Source organism: Ambystoma mexicanum, chromosome 11, assembly GCF_040938575.1.
Source record: "Ambystoma mexicanum isolate Mex_15411 chromosome 11, UKY_AmexF1_1, whole genome shotgun sequence".
Lineage (NCBI taxonomy): Eukaryota > Metazoa > Chordata > Amphibia > Caudata > Ambystomatidae > Ambystoma > Ambystoma mexicanum.
Genome location: NC_090934.1, coordinates 835,829,979 through 835,851,989, shown reverse-complemented (window position 1 = coordinate 835,851,989; position 22,011 = coordinate 835,829,979). Strand labels below are relative to the sequence as shown.

The 22,011-nt window shown below is 49.8% G+C and overlaps 1 protein-coding gene across 2 annotated transcripts in view; it reads left to right on the top strand.

Moving 5' to 3' along the window:
• HPS5 (HPS5 biogenesis of lysosomal organelles complex 2 subunit 2) overlaps positions 1 to 22,011 on the top strand; it is a 1,306,927-nt gene that overhangs the window by 1,095,514 nt on the left and 189,402 nt on the right. For both annotated transcript variants that reach the window (XM_069623788.1, XM_069623787.1), the window contains exon 21: positions 1,480 to 1,586. In XM_069623788.1, coding sequence (XP_069479889.1) covers positions 1,480 to 1,586 — 107 coding nt within the window. The remainder of the gene's footprint in view (positions 1 to 1,479; positions 1,587 to 22,011) is intronic.

Genomic DNA, 22,011 nt, shown 5'->3' with positions numbered 1-22,011 from the left:
ATGGGATGGAATGGGACTGTTTGGCTAGGCTCTACGAGGCTTGAGACCTATCTGCTCCAGACTTTGAACTATATATACTATTTAGTGGTGCATATACACTATGCTATATATTGGAACACAGACTACCCGGAGGAACTGCATGGGAGGCTGGAGCGACTATGGGCGGCCCGACGTCGGCGATTCTATTACTCGCAGGGAACACATATTGTTGCAGTCATAGATTGGACCCAGTAGGGGCGACGCAGGAAGCATGGACTAGGCTGAATAAATGGACTGGGGTACTGGCACCCTATGATAGAAGGATCCCCTTATGGGGCATGACGTTGGTGGTGCCCACCACTGATCAGGTGCTAGAGAAGAGACTGGGGTGGGGCAGAAATCCAGATGTTAGGCGATTTGTATATTGACTGGCGATTTTTTGGTTGGGAAGTTATTAGAGAACATGTCAGTGATAGGACTCTAGAACTGCTACAATATTACCGTACGAGAGAGGCGATTGGGAAGTTCTGGATGGGGTACTCGTTAGAGCCTGTGTCGAACCCATGTTTATCTTGTATCCTCTCACCTTCCACACATGAGAAATATGTCTCGGTACTCTATAGGTTGGCACAATCATTAGTAGCAGTAAAAGGTCCAGATAGCAGGGTTAAATGGGAGATGATCTGGGCACAGCAATTGCAGATTCGAAGTGGAAACAAATTTGTCAATTAATTAAGGGAGTGTCGATTGATTCAAAATACTGACTGATTCAATTTAAAGTTGCAAACAGATTGTACTACACACCAGCAATGATGTCAAGGTTACATGCGGCGACCGCTCAAATATGTGCTAGATTTCAGGGCGCCGCCGCCCATCTAGTGCACATGTTATGGGATGCCCCAAACTGACTGGGTACTGGAAGGAGGTATGTCCGATACTGGATAAAATACTAGCAAAGCAATTGAAATTGACACCTGTAGATTGTGTGCTGGGATACACAAGGAAAATGTCAAATGTTCAGCATAGGTTCTTAAAGTTTATTGTAGGCTAAAAGAGTCATATTGATGATGGACGCAGAATTACCCTCCTAAAATGTCAGATTGGTTGCAAGATGTGCTTTGGGCTAACACTAATGAAGAACTATACGTACGTGCAATCAATACCGGACATTGGCCAACCCAAGGATATTTGGTATGACTTTCGTCAGTATCTCGCTAACACCTCTGATTGAGATTGTATCTATTGCTCATTTTCCCTATTTTGTCACTGCTTTCTGACTTATGCTCTGATGGTATATTGAAAATTTAGATTATATCACACTGCATGGTTCTAACCAGTAACCAAGTGCCTAATAAACAAAGTTTAAAAGAAAATCAAAATAATACAAATATCTCACTGATGTGCATGGTTTACATGAAGGCTGCATGTGAAAAAAGCAATGCTCTTACCCTTCTTTAACTGATATTTAGGTTGTCATGAATTACTGTTTTTTTATTTAAGATTCTGGTCAGGATATCTTTACCTCTGCTCAGAAATGGATAGAAGGACAGAGGCCTTTAAACAGATTATACATTTGGACGATATAAGCCTGCTGGATAGGAAGAATGGTAAGTGAATTCCAACCTGATTATTTCTATATAGACTGAATTTGTGACACAAGATGCCATCCACATTGTGCTTGAGTATTTGTGTTGGAAACTTACTTTTCTGTCACAGTATTTTTTCCACACATTTGATTAGCACTTCCTGACCGTTCCACTATGTTGCAATGAACTGAGAAAAATTAAATGAATGTACCTCGAATTCAGCTCCATTTTATTGAAGTACTCGTTTTATCAGTGTTATTTTCTGTCTTTGATGAACACTTTTCCTAATTCATTGAATAACTTTTTTTGTTCTTGTTGTGGTAGTGTATTAACGTTTTACTATTTTTCAGACTCATCCTTGGCATTTTCCATCTTTTCTTGATGCAATAAAAGTGATTTTACAGCATGAATTTTACTTTAAGAAATTCTGAACGTGTGATTTTATGGTACACAAATCAATGTAACTGATGTGGCTAGAAATTCAGTGGTGGTGGGGGCGCTGTTGCGCAGGCAGAAAATGGCTGCCTCATTTGGGAGCTCTGCAGCCTGGGAACTTGTACACGGCAAACACTTGCTCTAGTGGGTAGAAAATGCCTGATTCTACATGAAACTGCGATCGGAACTGGCCAACTACTGAACAGGCTTGACTAGAAGAATTTCCATTGAGTCGAGGCCGCGAAAGCGATGTGTGTCAGTGGCGCTGCAGGCCTGGGCAGAGCACCGACATCGCATTGTGCCTACCAGCGAGTTCGGAGGTGTGGAGCGGGTCTGAGACAAACCGGCAGGGAAGGGAATGAGCCCTGAAAAGGTAGGTGACTACGACTCAGTAACAAACTAAGGCTGCAGTGCCCAGACAGTGCTGGGAGAGTGGCCATTACCCTGATGCGGCTTCTGGTGGGACAGCGAACCAGCTAACGGAGGGACGAGATCTGCGGCCGACGGAACACCAGAGAGTTTGCCTGATCAGAGCTGGAAGCGCAGCATTTAACCCCCACGGCGAGTCAGACACAATTTCATTAAAAAGTTGGCAAGCGTGTGCGGTGTTGGCCGCCCCTGCTCGGAAGACGCCATTACACCACTGCCAATTTACATTTATACTCCATAAGACTGGTGGTACAAAGTAGGCCCTGCAAAACAAAGAGCAAGAGCCTAAAACTGCACTGACACTGGAAGCTGATGAAGCTTTACCAAGACGGCTGGTGAACTAAACAATGGGTGATGATCTAGTGACATAAGTATAACCAATTGAGGGTAGACAATTCTGTGGGTCAAATAGCAATGAAATAGTTAGCATAAAGATCTGATGAACAACACGTTTAAGGCGCGGATAACCCTGTGGAAGGCCCAATCGGAAGATATTGGCCAGAGCCCTTTGGGTGCCCCCTCTTACACGCGTGAGCTACTTCATCTCAGGCCAGTAACTGGAGGACCCAGATACACCACAAAATGAAATAGGCACCAGGAAAAAACAAAGTTCATTATATATGTTCACCAAGGCGACCCCAAAATCTACAGAGACAGCGGAGCGCCCCTCTGGGAGTGAACCGGACCTGGGTGAACCCTGCGAACTACACCGTATGATGTAGTGTGTGCGGGAGTGGTTCTTGGCTATCCACACCAAGCTAGACAATATGAGTGGCACTAGCTTCATTAAGGCCCGGATGGAGGAATCGGACCTCTGCATTACTGAAACCGAAACCAGGATGGCCACTGCTGAGGACGAAATCGTGGTATTGAGAGCAGATGTCACTTCACTCACCAAACAGGTACAGGCCATTGGTAGGAAAAATGATGACCTAGAATCCCGCTCACAGCGCAACAATCTGCGTATTATAGGTGTCCACGAGGACAATCTTAACGCGTCTATGGAAGATTTTGTGGAATAGACCCCCCTGACTCTACTGGAAGCACATAAGTTATCTCCACAGTTCGCAATCAAACGGGCCCACCGGTCCCTACTGCCTAAGCCTAAACCAGGTGCACCACCCTGCCCCATAATAGCACATTTGCTTAACTACAGAGGCGCTATACTACCTGCTGCAGGAGCCAAGGGCGACCTAATGCTAGGGGCCAACAAAATCTATATATAACTAGATTTTTCGGTGGCGGTGCAACAGGAAAGGAAGACCTTTATAGCCATGAAAAGGAGGCTCAGAGACCTGGGCCTGAAATACGCAGTGCTATTTCCAGCAAAGCTGCGGATTGAGTGTTAGAATAAAATCTACTTTTTTTACCATCCCTGCAGAAGCCATGACGTTTCTGGACGAATCTTTCGAATGGATGACCCGAGTGTGCAATTCCCACAAGGCAATAAATAGGGCTTATTGACAGACAACTGCTGTAATCATGTTAGTATGCCGTGTGGTGAAGATAAAAAGTGGGAAGGTTGCAGAATAGTCTGAACTCCATTGTTTGATTGGTTTGTCAGTTATAGGTTTGACTGTTAACTTTGTAATAATTTTAGAGTCACACCCCGAAATATCATCAATTGCTCCTGTGATAGGTGGTGTTAAAGCCTGGGCTGTTACCTGCATACAGCGCCCCTGTTCCTCCCATGTGAAGTTGCACGTTTTGTTAGGGGGAACGACAAAGGAGACACATTCCCTTGATTGGAAGGGGGGTGGTGGGGAGGGTTTTAAAGTACAAAATGTGCTTGACAAGTTTGTTGCATTCATAATATCACTCAAAGATCAAATTGGGCACACATTGGATGATACTGAGTTGTACCCGACAGGGGTCAATACAAACATTGTTGAATGGCGCAATGGGGTTGGATGACACTGCTGCTTAAGCTGGAACGTGTGAGGGCTGGGGAACCCTGTTAAAATGCAGAAACTACAATTATATGTTGAGAGACATAAAGTTCAAATTTTGCTCCTGCAAGAAACACATGCAACGGGCATTGGGTGCGAAAGGTTTGGCAAAAGTTGGGGGCACATAGATGTTACACGACATACTCCACACAGCGTAGAGGGGTGTTAACAATAATTCATAAATCCCTACAATACATGCTCAAAAAAGCACATGTTGATCCTCTTGGGAGATATGTGTTTATATATGGGAAATTGTTTGGCAAAGAGGTGCTGTTTATGAATGTGTATGGTCCAAATGTGGATGACTCAGAGTTCTATGCTGAAATGGTAGATCTTATCTCGCAATACACTTTGGTGCCTGTAATATGGGGGGGGGGGTTTCAACACTATTAGGCATAAATCTGGATAGGTCCGGAAGTAAGCCTAGCCAGCTCACCAATTGGAGCAAATGTATGCTCCCACTACCCAACACACAATACTAGGGGATATTGAGCTAGACAAATGTAAAAAAACTTGCAGAAAGGGAATTGAATTTTATGAGACCCCACAGGCAGTTCGATGTTATGGGGAGGCCGATTGCCCGGGTAGGCTTCTGGCCAGAATGGTGCGACAGGTGGGGGGCAATCAATACATTCCTCGAATACGGGGAGAAGCCAGGGGGATGAACTACTCCACACTAGAAAAAAATCAGGTGTTCCATAGTTGTTATACCAATCTATATGCAGAGAATGAGGCCCATACTACCCCCGACATTGAGGCTTTTTTGGTCGAGCTTTCCCTTTCGGAACAATCACCTGAGGCCAGGGACTTGCTGGCCCTCCCTATGTTACTAGAAGAAATAATTTGAGCCATTGACGTGCTCCCAGCCGGGAAGGCACCAGGACCAGATGGTCTCACAATAGAACTCTAAATGCAGTTCAAACAGTATTTGGTCACTCGGCTATTGGAGGTGTGGGAGGAAGCATGCCACTGTGGGAAACTCTCTTTGACGCTGAGAGAGGCAGTGATAATGGTGTTTTTAAAACCTAATACCTCGCTGAGCAGTGTGGGTCCTATAGACCCCTATCCCTGATCAACTCAGATGTGAAAATATTCGCCAAGGTTATATCTGCTAGACTAATGTCATAAATAGATTATATACTACACCTGGTCAATCAGGTTTTATACCGGGACAATCCACAGCACTGAACCGCCGACGGTTATTTAACATTCTTGACATCCAAAAGGCCTTTGATTCTGTTTCATGGCGGTTCACGTGGACAGTCCTCCGAAAATGCAATTTTAATACGAAATGTATTTCATGGGTCCAATTACTATTTACATCCCCATTAGCTAGAGTTAGGACAAATGGTATGCTCTCCCCCCCTATTAACATTGCTAGGGGAACCAGGCAGTGGTTCTCACTGTCACCCCTACTTTTCACTATGGTGATTGAGGAATTTTAGACCTTGAGGGATGTATGTGTGATGGGTAATTTTATCTCTTACCAGGAAATGCCAGGCCTACTGCAGAGACAAACAGCACAATGGCTACAATATGGGGGACTACGAAGGGCTGATAGAGCGACATGGGAGGGATTTCCAGTAATGCCTGCAGATGAACCCATGTTGGAGTTTATAAAGAAATCAAGCAATGTTCATGGCCGAGTATCCGGACTGTACGAGCTATTGCTGAACTGTAGTTGTAGTCCTTTAAATAAGATAAGGAGCTACTGGGCAAGGGATCTAAATGTTGACATCACAGACGACATCTGGGAAGCCATGTGTATGCAATCACGTAGTGTCCCTCAATTCCAGATTTCGATTGACCCAATTCAAGGTGTTACACAGATATCATTATACCCCTGCTAGGTTACACTTGATTTTGTAGGCGAATTCTGCACTTTGTCCTATGTGCTAGTCAAGAGAAGCAGGGTACTTTCATATGATATGGAACTGTCCAGGGCTGCACGATTTGTTGGTTTGGCATATGTGGCAAAATGTCAGATATGTTTATAAGTGATATAGAAGGGACTCCACTGCAATGTTTGTTTCATATATTTGATAATCTACAAACAGCCTTTCAGACTTGCCAGCCTCTGTTTGTTACTAGCGGTCCGCTGCATACTGTTGAAATGGCTCCAACCTGCTAGTCCAACGGTTGCACAGTGTGAGAAAACTGAAGGTGTCTCCCTGTCTAAACCTCGAGGATCTGTCATCCAGGTGGCCAGGACACGGCAATCGCTATTGGATCCAGTTTTTGAGGGTGGAGCAGTGAGGGGAGGTCACCTGGATGGGGGGTCCTCGGCAGTGCTAGTGGGACACCGAAGGGTGAGGCAATATCCCCTTCTTTTGACACCTTTTCCCCCCTCCTCGCAGGTAGAACTTTCTAAACCACTGCCCCCCCCTTTTCCAACATGAACACTTTTGCACAACACAAATGACGACTAACACCAGAGTCGTTTACCTGACATGCCCCAGTAGAAGGGTCAGGCAATTGATCCGAATCGCACTCACCTGAGGGCCCTTTCCTTTCCCCACAGGGATAAAAGGTGGAGCCGGAGAGCACAGTACGAGCACGGCAGACAGCACGACAAGACAGCTAATCAGGCCCCGCAGTTCAAACGAAGGAGGAAGGCGGCAGGAATCGAGAGGGTGGTGAGCGGAGAAGTGACCTTGCCCTTTCCGGCCCAGACCCATGGAACCTTTGTGGAATAGAGCCTAAACAAGTGTCCTGCAGCAGATGTCGATCATACACAGGGCAAGCCTATGTTGATAAGCAGATGCGAGTGAAGCTACTGTATCGGTGGTACTGGCCTTGACTCCAAATAGGCCAACAACTAAGCGGTTCTTCACACCCGGGGAGTCGAGGGGAGAATCGTTAAGAACTGGGCTGTGTTAAGTGAGAATCGCAAAGTGGCAAGTTTATGAATGAAAGTTGATGAACTTTGAAGGAACGGTAAAGAGAGTGAAGGGGAGACCAGCTGCAGAGGGAAACTGGCACCACATGGGTGCTAACTCTAGAGACTCTGGTCGAGCCCCATATGAGGGAAACTACAGATACCAGAAGGCCGTAGGAGGGCCTGCGAAATAGGTCAAAGTGGTCATAAAGAGAGTCAAGCAAAATCCCTGTACAATTGAAAGACTTTGATCTACAAGCACTGTGAAAGAAAGGGAAGTGAATCCCAACGATATTGGGCAGTTGTGAATGTGAAGTAAAGAGAGGTCCGAGCCCGACCGAGAGAGATCCAGGGGTGAAGCCATCACCCAAGCAAAAGATATTGAGAAGGGCGGCGTGGCTTGGAGCGCCATTGATGTGGCTGCTTGCTTGAGGCCACCCGTGAGAAGCCTGCCGTAATCACATAAATATGCGGCTTCCCGACCTTCAGCCGGGGCCCTGCTGACGCCCAGGGCGAGCGGAACAACTAGGGCACCCACAGCTTAATTTTGAGAGCTCAACGCTCCCACTGGACCCAGAAATCCGCCTCGAAGCGGCAAAACACAGCCCAGCTCCGAAATCCAAGTTGGCGGACGTGTCTTCAGCGGGGGAGCGGAGTCCCCGTAGGCGGTGCAGAGGATCCCTATAACCCCCTTTGGGCCCCACGAGGCTCGCTGAATGCGCCACCCAACTTGGGCGGTTGAGGCCCGGAGCTCCCCCGCGACGAGCGACCAGACGACGGACCCTAGGCCGAGGGGGTGGAGCCCCAATATCACCCACGCATAACACGGCCTCCCGGAGGCATCCGCCATGCCAACACGCGGCGGAGCCTGCACAGCCCCTCGGGGCCAGGGGAGACTTGTGCTGCTTTGCCCGCCTCGGCTCGTGCCCAACGCGGGACCCAGATCCCTCTCATCGGGAGAAGCAGCTGCAGCGGAGGCGGCACAGGCACCGCATGCTCAGGTGCGGCCGGCTGGGGGGGGCTTGTAGGGAGGGCCGGATCACACCAGGCCTTAAGAGACCGCAGCGCATAACCCTGCCGCCCTCCCTCCTCCCACGGGACGACTCTTCCTCGGACCTCCCTGCGCCGATCCACACCAGAGAGCGTGGGCGGACCACACGGCCTGCTCTCCTACCTCCTGGGGCCCCCCGCCCACAACGCTATCTAGCCAGCCTGGTACCTCCAGCTAGCGCCTCGCCTCCAAAACGAAAAAGCGGAGGTCCTGCCCCGCCCCCCACTCCCTCCCTTAGCAGAACTGCGAGACCCACGCTGATGTTGCCGGAGCTGGGGGGCGGGCTTCCTCAGTTCAAAAGCGGGGGCCCTACCCTGACCTCCACCTCCAACGCAGCGGGGCCTTGTTATCACCCCGCACCAACTGCACTCCGGGCCACCAGATAACCTTGCGGGCCTGTGGACCGGTGGAGGAGCCCACGACCCACGATCAAGCCCTCACCTTCAAAGCAGCACTCCACCCCGACCTCCTGGGGCGCCCCTCTCCGCAGGCCTGCCAAGAGGAGGGCGATCCCCCGGCCACCAGAAGGGACCTACTAGCATTCATGGCAGACATCAAGGTCGAATTCAGGTCCTGCATGACAGAAATCTCCACCAAACTGGATTAAACCGACCACAGAGTAACTGAGGTGGAGCAGAGGCTAGGGGAGGTCGAGGACCGCTCCCAGGACCAGGCAACCACCATGGGTGAGATCCAGCAAGCGGTGAGGGCCCTGCAAGACAAGTGCGAAATCCTAGAGTTTAAGCAAGAAGATTTGGAAAATAGAGCCCGCCGCAACAACCTTCAAATCCGGGGCATCCCATCCTCGGTCCCGGACAAAAAGCTAGCGGAATACGTAGGGGACTTCTTCCAAGCCCTTCTCCCAGGCCTGGAAAAATCCCTATTACTTATTGACTGCACCCACAGGTTGCGCCCGCGCCGGGTGTTAGGCAGAAACCTGTGCAGTTCCCTCTGGCACCACTGCAAAAGATTTAGGACTACAGGTGTTTGGCAGTAAACCCACTTGGTAGCAGTCTGTACCACACATATTCACTTGGTAGCTGTGGCTGAGCAGTCAGACTTCCCTCAAGAAGAGTTAGGCAGTATACAGAGTATTCACAATAGGTCCAAAGAACACCGTAGAACAAGTACACACTGACCAGAGCTTGGTGTAAAAGAGATATTATTATTTATTTAAAACCACATCTAGAAAAACACACAGGCACTAATAGTAAGCAATTCAAAAACACGGTCACTAAAAGATATACACTCCTTTAAAAGAATATTTAGACAAGTCTTAAGTAAAGCCCCACTTATTTTCAGACAGCGGTGTGCGCTTAACGTAGATGACACTCTAATAATTCATTTTTAAAAAGGGAGAGACAAGCAGAGAATCAAATGTAACAGATCCCAACACTTTTTCACGAACACAACAAGAGAGGAAGGCAAAGTAACACCGTGAATTCAGAGTCAGTAGGCCGGACCCGCTTTAAGAGGATCAAAACGAAAGGTGTCCAAGGTCACACGGTTGCAGTGCACAAAAGTCTTGTAACGGTTCAAAAAGGAGTTGGGCCAAAGAAAGGGACCAGTTAGAGGGTCAAGGCGGCCAGCCCAGTCCAGAAGGTTAAGGAGTTATTATTACCTTGTAGCAATCTTTAGAAAGGGAGGCCTGGCGGACACGGTACCTTAAAGTGGTGAGAATACTCCAGCGGGGGCAGTTGTTCCTGGCAGCGGATGCAAGTCGGTGCTTCGTCCAGGGGAGGAAGACAGGAGTCCGTTGCACTGCCATGGAAGAAGCCAGCCGCGGAGTTCTCAGGTACAAGGAGCGGTCCGTTGGTTTGCGGTCCAGTGGTAAGTGGCTATCCGGCTGCCGGGGTGCTTGGCACGGGCAATTCGACCACAGACCGGTCTGGGGTGCGAAGAGAAGAAGGTAAACTGCTTGTGCCCACCAGTCAGGGGAAGAAGCCTCTCCAGCCGGGAGATCTTCTCTGTCGTCGGAAAGTGGTGAGTCGGTTCCGCAGGGCTCCACCGGTGGTGTGGTGGTGGTAGGTCGGCTCAGCTTCTCCCTCGTCGGATTCTCAGGTCCTGTGGCGACTTCTGAAGTTCCAGTCCCCAAAGCCCTGCTTTTATGCAGCATACCCCCATTCACTCAGCCTAGCTGTCACTCAAACATGCTAAGTGGTGAGCCGGCCGGGTCACTACTTGGGCCAATCACACAAGAGTGCGACTTGAGTTATCAGGGTAACTCAGTCCAGGGTGCATAAACCCCCTCCCACTCCCCCTGTGGTACCCAGACAGAGTGGCACCACTTTTGGAGGCTTCTGTGGAGAAGCCCGCCAAAAAGTGGAACAAAGGGCTCGACTTGGGTTGGAGTCACAGAAGAGAACACAAACGCCATTTTAGAATCGAGTCCTGGCAAAAAATACCAACCGGCGAATTAATATTAATTAAATAAACCGGCGGTATGTTCGAGGCTATGGAATTAAATAATTAAAGTTGGTAGCCTCGAACAATGGGAAAATCCCATAGGAATATATTTGCGGTAGAATATAAAAAGTAGTATCCACTGCCACCAGCCAAAACTTGATCAGGGTGGACGGAGACGTGCCCCCTCGACTAACAGACCCCGGGGCAATCGAATTGCCCTAACCAGTACGTCCACAATATGATGGTTTGCACTGGTGTCTGTTAATAATTTGGGACTAGTAAAGCCAGTGGTGACTTTACATGCCCTGGGAGACAGTAGTCAGTCCCAGGGTATGGAGTCTATGGTGGGGGGTCACTTTGACACCCCTCTGTTACTGAATGGAGGGTGCTGTGTAACACACATAGTAAAAACACTTGAGACCCTATGGAGTAAAGGACCCCATAGCCCATAAAACACATTAACAGTCAAAGGAACACCACAAATCATGTCCAAGAGTGGGAGAAAAAGAGTCTCACTCTTGGCAGGAGAAAAAAACAAACTCCAGAAATCCAGCAAAGCTGCTGGGGGACTCACTAGGTTAGGAAATTCAGCCTAAAGAGAGAAGTCTCCCTAACACCGGGGGGTTACCTCGGACCTCCCTCCAGATGTCATCACCAGGGTCCACTTCTTCTCCACGAAAGAGGCCATCTCAGCCATTAGTCGCTCTCAAGACGAGATCTCCTTTCAGGGCAAGCCTCTCCAGATCTACCAAGACCTCTCGTGCTAACCCTCCAGAGGAGAAAAGCACTCCGACCCCTAGCCATCTTCCTCCAAGAGCGACAGATCCGATATAGGTGGATCTTTCCAACAGCCCTGCAATTTTCATATAACGGCACCCTGCGGAGAATTAGCCACCTGGAAGATGCCAGCAAGATCATGCATCGAGCCGCCCCCGAGGAGGCCACCTCAGCGAGCTCAGAAGCGTCCGGGAACCCAGAGCCTGCCTCGGCCCCGCGGCCTAGACGGTCCTCATGGTCAAGAGCTCCCCGAAACAACAAGAGGAGATAAACGGCATCTGGGCTTCACCACATGAACCAGTGTCGCATCCTCGGATTGGGCGCCCAGTTCCCCGATGCACCAATTTGCTATGCCCGACTCAGCCGCCATCTTTGCGTTCTTAACACGGCGGGCTTCACCCAAAGCCCATGCCCATTCCAAGGTTCGCTCCGTTTCTATGTCCTTGGAAACCCAAGTTATCCAAATGTGTCAATCGCCCCAGTTGGCCAGGGGGCTGGCCGCATACACAATGCTGCCTACCCCGCCAGTTAAAAAGTTGGCCCCCTCTTGGGGGCCCCTGTTAAAACCCCAAGAGCAGGACAACTCGCACTTAGCCTTCACCTATGACGGCGATTGACAGCCTATCCTCTGGCCCCCTCCTGTCAGCACAAGCCACAGAGGGGTCGCAGGCTCCCGAGCATCAGACATTACAATGCCTCTCGCTAAATGTTAACGGGCTGAACTCCCCCTCTAAACGCAAGTCAATCCTACAGAAATTGCAAGACAAAGGGGCCGGAGTGGCGATGCTTCAAGAAACCCACCTCCTCCCAGCAGACTTTGGGCGCCTTCATTCCCGCCTATTTCCACATCAATTCTTTGTCTCGGGAGGATCCAAGAGGGGGGGGCACGGCGATTCTTCTCAGGAAAGACTTAAACCCCCAGATCTTAGACTCTATCTCGTGCCCCGAGGGCCGCTTCGTGGCGGTTAAATGCCTCTTACTGGGGAATCTCTTCACCTTCATCTCAGTTTACGCCCCCAACTCGGGTCAAGCAGACTTCTATGACTCCCTGGGCGCCTCCCTCTCGGGCTTCACGGAAGGCCAAACAGTGATGGGGGGGGCTTCAACAGTGTGCCAGATCCCACCAAAGACAAATCCCACCCCCCCACCGCAGGGGGACTTCTCCTTCTTCTCCCATGTCCACCGAACTTTCTCAAGGATCGATCTCCTCTTAACCTCGCCCCAGACACTCACATATGCCAACGAGGACTCTATCGGCCTAAGAATCTTATCAGACCATGCTCCAATAATCATGAATCTCCAAATCCAAAACCCCAGAGCCAATCCCGCACGCAGATGGTCACTCTACGACCCGATCCTTAATGACATGTTGATCAGGGACAGGATCGCAACCACTGTCAAAAACTTCCTCGAGGAAAACCCGGTCACAGACACCTCCCCCGCAAACAATTGCGACGCCATGAAAGCAGTGATCAGGGGAGCCCTGATAGCACAAGGGGCAGCATTCCACCGAAACCGCCGACAAACCCGGCTAGCCCTCGAGGAGGAACTGCAAGTAGCAGAGGCGGCTCAAAACAGGAAGGGGTGGTCCCCCAGGATGCAATATGCCATCTGCACAGCCAGAAAGAAACTTGAAGCCCACTACGTGGAACATACTGCACAACTAATGGCCAAGACTCGACAATTCTACTATGCCAAGAACAACAAAACTAACAAATTTCTTGTAGCCAAACTGGCTAGGCGTATCAATACTATCACGGGGCTACGCGACCCACAAGGGAGGATGCACTACTCTGAGCAGGAGAAACACCAGCTGGCAACAGATCACCTCACCCAAGCAATGACTGCACCCCCACGGCACCGGTCCGAACAGAGGGAATACCTGCGGGGAGCGGCCCTGCCACATTTGCCCATCACAACAGGGGAGAGCCTAGAGGCCCCGATCACGGACGAGTAGGTCGACGAAGCCATCAAGTCTCTTAAATCTTGGGCCCCGGGCCCAGACGGATTCTCCCCGAGATTCTACAAAATCTTCAAACCTCAAATAATCCCCACTATGGTGACACTCTTCAACTCATTTAAAGAGACGGGCGTGGTGACCCCCTCAATGCAGGAATCCACGACAATCCTCCTGCCCAAACCAGGGAAAGACCCGAGAGACCCAGCCTCATACAGGCCAATCGCCCTGATGAACATAGATGCTAGCCTCTACTCCAAGATCCTGGCCAATCGGCTATCACACATTCTCCTGACCAAACGGGCTTCATCCTGAACAGAGCGGCGGGGGACAATATCAGGCGAACCCTGAACCTATTCGAAATAGCTCATCGATGTTCCCAAGGCCTTGCACTGATGGCCTTAGATGCTACCAAAGCATTTGACAGATTAGACTGGTAATTCATGGAGCACACCCTAGAGGCCTTTGGCTTCGGCCCAACTATCCGAGCTATGATAATGGCCAACTATAAATCCCCCAAAACCCTCTTGAGGATCAATGGTGCCTTATCAACCCCGATTCCTATGACCTGTGGGACGAGGCAGGGCTGCCTGCTGTCACCCCTTCTCTTTGCGCTAACAATAGAACCCTTTGCCCAAAGAATCAGACCGAATAAGCTCATTAAGGGTCCCCAAGTAGGGCCATCCCAACACAAAATTGCTTTATACGCCAATAACGTCTTACTGTCGCTCTCAGAACCCAACATCTCAGCAGAACACACCCTAGTCGAATTATCGAACTTTGGGAAGGTCACCGGTTTCGCGGTCAACTTCTCTAAATCGGTGGCCCTAGGCATCGGCCTCCATCAGGAAGAACAAGAGGCCCTGTCCAGGCTGTGCCCAATCGCTTGGAAGAAACAATCCATTCCCTATCTGGGAGTTCACATCACAGCAGTCCCTCGAGACACATATCAGGGAAACTTCCCCAGATTGTTCCATGAATTGGAGGGGGATCTAAAGCGCTGGTCCACTCAGGAAATGTCGCTAATGGGATGGATTACTGCTGCCAAAATGATCCTGCTCCCAAGATTCCTCTACGCGTGCTCCTCCCTTGCAGTGGCTATCCCAAGCTCAGCTCTCCAGGATCTGCAGAAGAAAATGCTGAAGTTCATATGGAGAACCAAGAAGGCCAGAATCCCCCACAAAACTCTCACTGGCAGCTCCAGACTAGGGGGGTTGGGGGCGCCCGACTTGTGGGCTTACAGGGCAGCAGCACAGCTAGCACACGTCCGTGCCTGGCAGATAATCTCAGACCGCCCTAGATGGGTAGAACTGGAGCAAGCGCGACTTCCGCTCCCCCTGCGATTCCTCCCACATATCCAGCCCGCCCTGAGAGAACACTGGAACAACCTCCTTCTATCAACTAAGCACACACTAAGCTCCTGGGACTGGTCTCTGAAACAAAAGGGAATCCCGCGAGGCCAAAGCCCCCTCTCCCCAATCTTTCTCAATCCAAACTTTGCGCCGGGGATGAATCCACGTAATTTCCAGAACTGGATTGACGGCGGCCTCGAGACCCTGGAGCAACTGTACGAGGGGAACACTCCCCATACCTTTGAACAAATCAAGGTAGTGTTCCGACTCCAGGAAAAGGACAGGTTCACCTACTGCCAGCTCCGACATTGGTGCTCGCATCCCCAGACCCTCCAGGCTGCCACTCGCCCGCTTACTTCCCTTGAACTGACGCTTAAGGACTTACCAACCCGGGACAGGATCTCATCTCTATATAGACGCTCCCTGGGGGACTTTCTAACCACTAGAACGCGATGCATGGCCCAATGGGAGGCCGACCTGGCCCACCCGATTGACGACCAGACCTGGGTGGACATCTGGACACGCACCCACTCCTCATGTACCTGTATCACCAATAAAGAATGTGCATACAAGCTTATGTTACGCTGGTACTACTCCCCCCTCAGACTACACCACATGAACCCACGGGTGAACGCCGCCTGCTGGAGGGGATGCTCCCAGCCTGGCTCCTTCTTCCACATGTGGTGGACGTGCCCAAAGATCCGGCAATTCTGGGAACGTTGCCTGGCGATGATTGAACAAATTACCGGGTGGACACTCCCCCTGGAACCCAAAACTGTCCTGCTGGGGGCCCCAACCCTCAGGGTTTACCCCCGCTCCGGAAACAGAGCGAAACTGGTAACGCAGTGCCTCTTGGCATGTAAAACTGTGCTAGCCCGCTTCTTGAAGTCCCCGCTTACGGCCCTGGGACATCCTGATTGCGGAAAAAGTGAAGGGCTGGGGTGCTGCACCGCTTCCAGAATGTCTGGGCTCCGGTGCTGGACTACGACCAGCGCCTCCCCGCTTTAACATTCAAACCGCTCAATGCGCAATGGGCCCTGAAGGATGGGGAGCCCACCTGAGTAGCAAGGGCGACGGAGGAGCCCACCGAGCGAGGGAACTGGGGGCGCATGGCTGGAGACTGGAGGGGAGGGGGCTGAGGGGTATGAACTAAAGTGAACTATCAAAATGTAACCTTTACGCAATGTTGTTTATAATTTTGTCCTGCCTTGGTTTAAAATAAACATATTTAAAAAAAAAAAAAAGACATTGAGAAATTGAGGGAGGATAAATCCTGCAAAAGGCAAGAGGGGTCTGAGCCCGACCGAGTGAGATCCAGGGGTGAAACCATCACCCAAGAATGTAAAGAGAAGAGTGGCTGAGCCCGACCGAAGGAGATCCTGGGGTGAAGCTGTCACCCAAAGTTGATTGATAAATGAAATGTGATGTATTTTGGAATACTATACGTGAAGGATCAGTGCCCAGAAGAGTGGGACCCAGGGGTGAAGTCATCACCCTACTTTAAATTGTGATCCCGACACCCAGCGAACATTGGAAAAAAACTTTCGTTTGTTTTTTTTGTTATTTGAACACATCAGACCCCGAAGGCACAAGACTTTCTAAGGAAACAAGACTTGGCCATCGACAGTCCTGAGAACTGTCATTCGAACTGTCGTCTCGTGTTGGGGAAACCCGAGACTGTACTGGCTCCAAGCTCCCATCTTACCCCATGGTCAAAACGTGGGGAAGGAAGACCCACGCTACTGCATCCTGACATATTATTTGAGAACACTTCTTTCTTTTCTTGAGAACCATCCTGCACCCATTTTTGTATTAGTTCTCAGGCTTGGCAATAGGTTTCTTAGTATAGGCCCTTTTTATTGTGTCTATTTTACTTGTTGTCACCATGAGTTCCTCACAACAGTGGATGAGAGCCGTGACGTGGTCATCTGATCAGGAAGAAAAATGGACTCTGCTCCAGCTGGTGCAATGTAAACCGGTAGACATATGGACCCGATTTCCGGTCCATATTAATGGGAATACAAAGCTAGGAGCCTGATTCACAATCCCCAGACAGCTAAACGGGTCCTCACATGTTTTGTAATAGAATGGTTAGGTGACCAATTTGTCATACCTCAGAAAATATCTAGTGTGATGTAATGATGTACTGTTGATAGCTGTCAGATCGAATTCTGGTTGTATTGTTAAGCACTTTTACATCTGAATTATTTTGAAACCTTTGAGCTATTTTCAGCTGCTATCAAATAAGGTTCGTGTTTATTAAAGGTGCAGTACTACTTTCTCTTTGGATGATAGAAGATGCCTTTTGGACAGTAGAAGGTGGCCCCTTTAGTGAAATTTTAATTGGCATATGTCCGGTCAATAGGTTAGGTTATGATATTGCTGTAGCTGGACTTTGGGATTCAAATGGATGACCTCTACTTGGAATTCCGTGATGCTGGAGAGCTTCACCTTACAGGAGATGGCAGTGGCAGTTGTGTTTCCGGAATCCTCTTTGATCCTGCTGGCCATCTGGCTTTGCATCCTTATAGAGCGTGAAACCGAGTAAGCCACTAAAATGTAAAGTGCAAACCACTAGCAACACTAGTGAGGTGGGCAATATGTGACAAAGAGCAATATCACAAGCAATCCAATCCCACTAGTTCCATTATGATGGACCCACCTTGTTGTTCATGACAAGGGTAAAGGAGGTGACAGATGACTAATGTGATGAAAGACCTTTGTCGAGTGTCTGGGATCATACAGCTAAATGGCTGAAACTGTAGCGTAGTAGCGGCCTGGCACCCTAAATTAATTTTGTTGATCATACCCTTGGTCCCTTTTCAAGTACTCAGTCTTGGACTTTGTTCTGTCAGTCCTTTTCAACTGTTTTATCTAACCAGCACAGTAACGTTACAAAGGAGTGAGATAAGGTTGCTGAAATAGCTTGGTAAGCTGCATTTTGGATGCTCCAGATAACGCATTGGATGGCTGTCGGTAGTAATCTCACTACCAGTTGTGCCACTGTGTCACAGGGGCTAGGTGGAAACCGCAAAAAACTGGACTCAGAAGGTAAGATTTAGGGTCTTTTACTTTACAGAATGAATGGCCCAACACAAAGTCAGAACAGCAAACAAAGGTCTCCAATATAACCAAGCAAAGTCTCTCATTCTGGGATGCCAAGTCCTCTTGTTGCAGAGTGGTTGCTGCTCCTTGTTGACTAGCTAGTTCTGGGTCCCTTACTCCTGTCTGTTTAACACAGTCTCTTACACACTTTCAGGTCTCAGTCTACTTCTTGAAATCCCTCATTAATGTAATGCTCTGTCACTTCTAGGTACAGCTAGAGTTTCACCGGGGGTGAAGCTGGAGCCAGGATTTCTGGTGATCAGTCCCCAGTCTCCATTCCCCCTCTCCATTTCCAGGTTGCAGCTTGGGTCCTCCTCTCTTCTAGATGCATCCCTACTGCTAGTACCTTCTCCTGCCTTTACAAAATGCATTGGGCCAACTAGCCCACTCATTCCTTTCTGTTCATACTGTCTTTGTCACCACCTCCTCCTGATGTTCTCACCTCCTCAAAACACATAACGTCTCCTTCGAAGGGATTGTGTCCTCCGACGTATTTCTCATCTTAGATATATCCTTCCAGCTCTGCTGGCCTCGGAAAATTTTTTCTCTAGAGGGCGCTGCGCGTCGACGTCCCTCGAGTCGATGTCCTTCGACAGCCGCCGTATCGACGTCATCCTGCCTATAAAGGCCGCGCGCAGCATCCGTTGCTCAGTTCCGTTTTTCCGCGCTTACTCGGTGCCTCGGAATACCGTTGCTCAGTTCTTAGTCAGATTAATCCTATTTACCTCGAGTTATTCGATCCGTACTCGATGGCTTCCTCGTCGGAACCGACAACTCCTCGATCCGGCTTCAAAAAATGTCGCGATTGTGGGAAAAAGATGTCGTTGACCGATCCTCACAGAAATTGTCTGTCGTGCTTGGGAGCTGAACACCATTGTTCGGAATGCGAGGACTGTATGTCCATGACAGCTAAGGCCCTGAAGGAGCGTAGGGGGAAGCTGGAGAAAGGTAAGACTTTTAAAGCTTCTTCTTCGTCGACGAAGTCGAGACATTCGTCTCCTCGTCACCATTCGCGCTCCAGGTCTCGGAGTGGGTCTCATCACTCCTCGAGATCAAAGCACTCGAAGAGGAGACGTCGAAGATCCCCTTCTCCGTCTTCCTCTGTTTCGCCAAAAAGAATCCCTTGCCCCATGAAACATAGTTCCCGGGCTGAATGGGAGGAATTCCGAAAAAATATGATGAGCGTCTTCGAGAAAGCGGCCTCGACCCCCTCGAAGACTGCCGAGAGCGATGCTCTGGTCGAAAGACCCGAAGGTCAAAAACGCCGCGAGTCGCAGTAGCCGGCGAAAGAAACCTCTCGCGCGCGTCTCGAACCCTCGAGCAGGACTATGACCTCCAAACCTTCCTCGAAGGTTCCGTCGACGCCGTCGACGAAGGTTCCGTCGAGGTCGATGTCTTCGACGCCGTTGTCGAAGGGACCTTCGACACACGGGTCTGTCGACTCGACGCCGGCCTCGACACCGGCGTCGACGCCAAGAAAAGTCACGGTGACCACACATCCAGTGACTATCCCCAGGCCCTCGACGTCGATGGCGTCGATATTGTCGAGTAGAATTCCAATTCTGTCGAGGTCCTCGAGGCCTCCACCTCTGTTTTCGACGCCACGCTCGAAGCCTTCGACGTCGGCGTCGACGACATCGACGTTTTCGAGGCCAATAATGACAAGTTCGGCACCCTCTGCCTTGGAAATGGGATTTACTCCCTTTATGAGTTCAGAACAATTGAGAACTATATAATCAATTTTAGAAGAGGGTGATTTGTCTGAACAAGACACATTTGAGTTACAGGGACCTGTAACCCCAGTTAGAGAGGAATTTTCCTCTGAAGAGCGCAGATTAAAGGATCTTCATGATTCTTTACATGAGGCAAGTGGATTAGACACTTCCCCTGAGGTGGATTTTGCTAAGCCAGAACCGGGGGAGCATGCTGAAACCCCCTACAGAGCCTTAATGGCCAGGATTACAGAGTTCATGGGGTGGTCTGCACCTTCACAATCTTTCCAGCAAGATGACCTCACGGATATTCTTGACAAAGGCCCACAAGAGGATCCGGTGGTGCCCTTTCATAAAGCTCTTCAGAGAAAGATCATGACAAACTGGGAAACCCCAGATGTAATACCAGCAGTAAATAAAAAACTGTCTGCAAAGTACAGGGTATCTTCCACAGACCCAGAGTTTTTGTCTAAACATCCATCCCCAGAAAGTCTGGTGGTACAAGCAGCATCCTCTACCGATGTCAAGACGGCTTATCCTACAGTCCCACAGGACAGGGACGATAAAAAATATGATGCTATGGCAAAGAAAGTCTTTTCAGCATGTAGCATGGCGTTAAAGTCGGTTAATGCTACGTGCACCCTTGCTAGGTTCAGCCATACACTTTGGGAGTATGCTTCTACAGCGGCTGACTGCATCCCGGAGGGAGAAGAAAGGGATGCGTTCCTGAATATTATACAGGACGGTAAAGACGCTATGTGCGAATCCCTCCAGACGGGCATTGATTCGGCTGACAGTATCAGCAGAGCAATGGCGGCAAGTACATCAACCAGGAGATTCGCTTGGTTGAGAAAGTCGGGTTTTGCCCCAGATGTGCAAGCCAGGCTCTTGAACATGCCATTCGATGGCTCTTCTTTGTTCGGGAAAAAGGCGGATGACAGTTTAGAGAAACTGCAAACTTCAAAAGCTGCAGCAAAATCCATAGGAGCTGCAATCCGTCAGACTCCTTTTCGTCCCACAGGAACCTCTGCGAGGGGCAAGTCCTTTCGCTTCTACTCCGCATTCGGAAGAGGTAGAGGACGACCGGCTCAAAGGGGTCAAAGAAGAACTACCCGAGGTGGACGGGGTAGATATTCTAAAGCCGCAGCAACAGCAGGTGCCTCTTTACCATCGGCATCTGCATCAGCCGCCCCAAAACCACTCTGAGGACTCCCCTCACAGGACACCTGTAGGAGGCAGGTTGACTGAACATCTGACGGTATGGCAGGCTATCACGTCAGATGCTTGGGCATTGGAAACAGTCGCCCAAGGTTACTGCCTGCCTTTCCTACGTATACCTCAGAGTCATCCACCGGGGATCAGCTCTCAGAAAGCTCCAGATCCGCTCCTCTTGCAGGAAATTTTGGACCTACTAGAGAAAGGTGCCATAGAACCGGTACCTGTAGCGGAGAGGAACAAGGGCTGGTACTCCCCTTACTTTCTCAAAGAAAGACGGAGGACTGAGACCCATCTTGGACTTGCGAGAATTGAACAAATTCCTCAGGAAAGACAAATTCAAGATGGTCTCTCTTTCTCAGATCCTCCAGGCCCTTCAGTTTCAGGACTGGTTGGTATCTCTGGACCTTCAGGACGCTTATTTCCATGTGCCTATCCATCTCAAACACAGGAAATACCTGAGGTTCGCAATTGGCAACTCTCACTATCAATTTCGAGTACTGCCATTTGGGCTGACCTCCGCCCCGAGGGTCTTCACCAAGTTAATGTCGGTAGTGGCTGCAAGTCTAAGGAGGGAAGGGATTCACGTCTACCCCTACCTGGACGATTGGCTGATCAGGGCTGTTTCTCCGGAGCAAGCTCAGATCCAGCTAAATCACGTGTGCTACTCCCTTCACAAACTGGGTTTCTCCCTCAATTTAAAGAAGTCTCAAATGATACCATCGCAGAGACTCCAGTTCATAGGAGCGATCCTGGATACTTCCCTGGGAAAAGCCTCGCCACCAGAGGTGAGGGCTCAAGATATTCTACAGATGGTTACCAAGTTCCAACATGCCCAACGTCTCCCAGCCTTCGACTTTTTGAGGTTGCTAGGCCTCATGGCATCCTGCATTTTCCTTGTGCCAGAGGCTCGCCTGAGAATGAGATCCCTCCAGTGGGCACTGAGGACTCAGTGGTCACAATTCTCAGGGAGAATGACAGATCTTCTTCAGGTTCCCGGCAGGGTGGCTCGAGACCTTCAGTGGTGGGCCTGTCAGGAGAACATTCTGAAAGGAGAACAGTTTTGGCAACCCTGGCCGGAGATAACAGTAGTCACGGATGCCTCACTCACGGGGTGGGGAGCCCACGCCAACGACTTGACCATCAGCGGTCGTTGGTCTCCATCGGAGTCCAGACTACA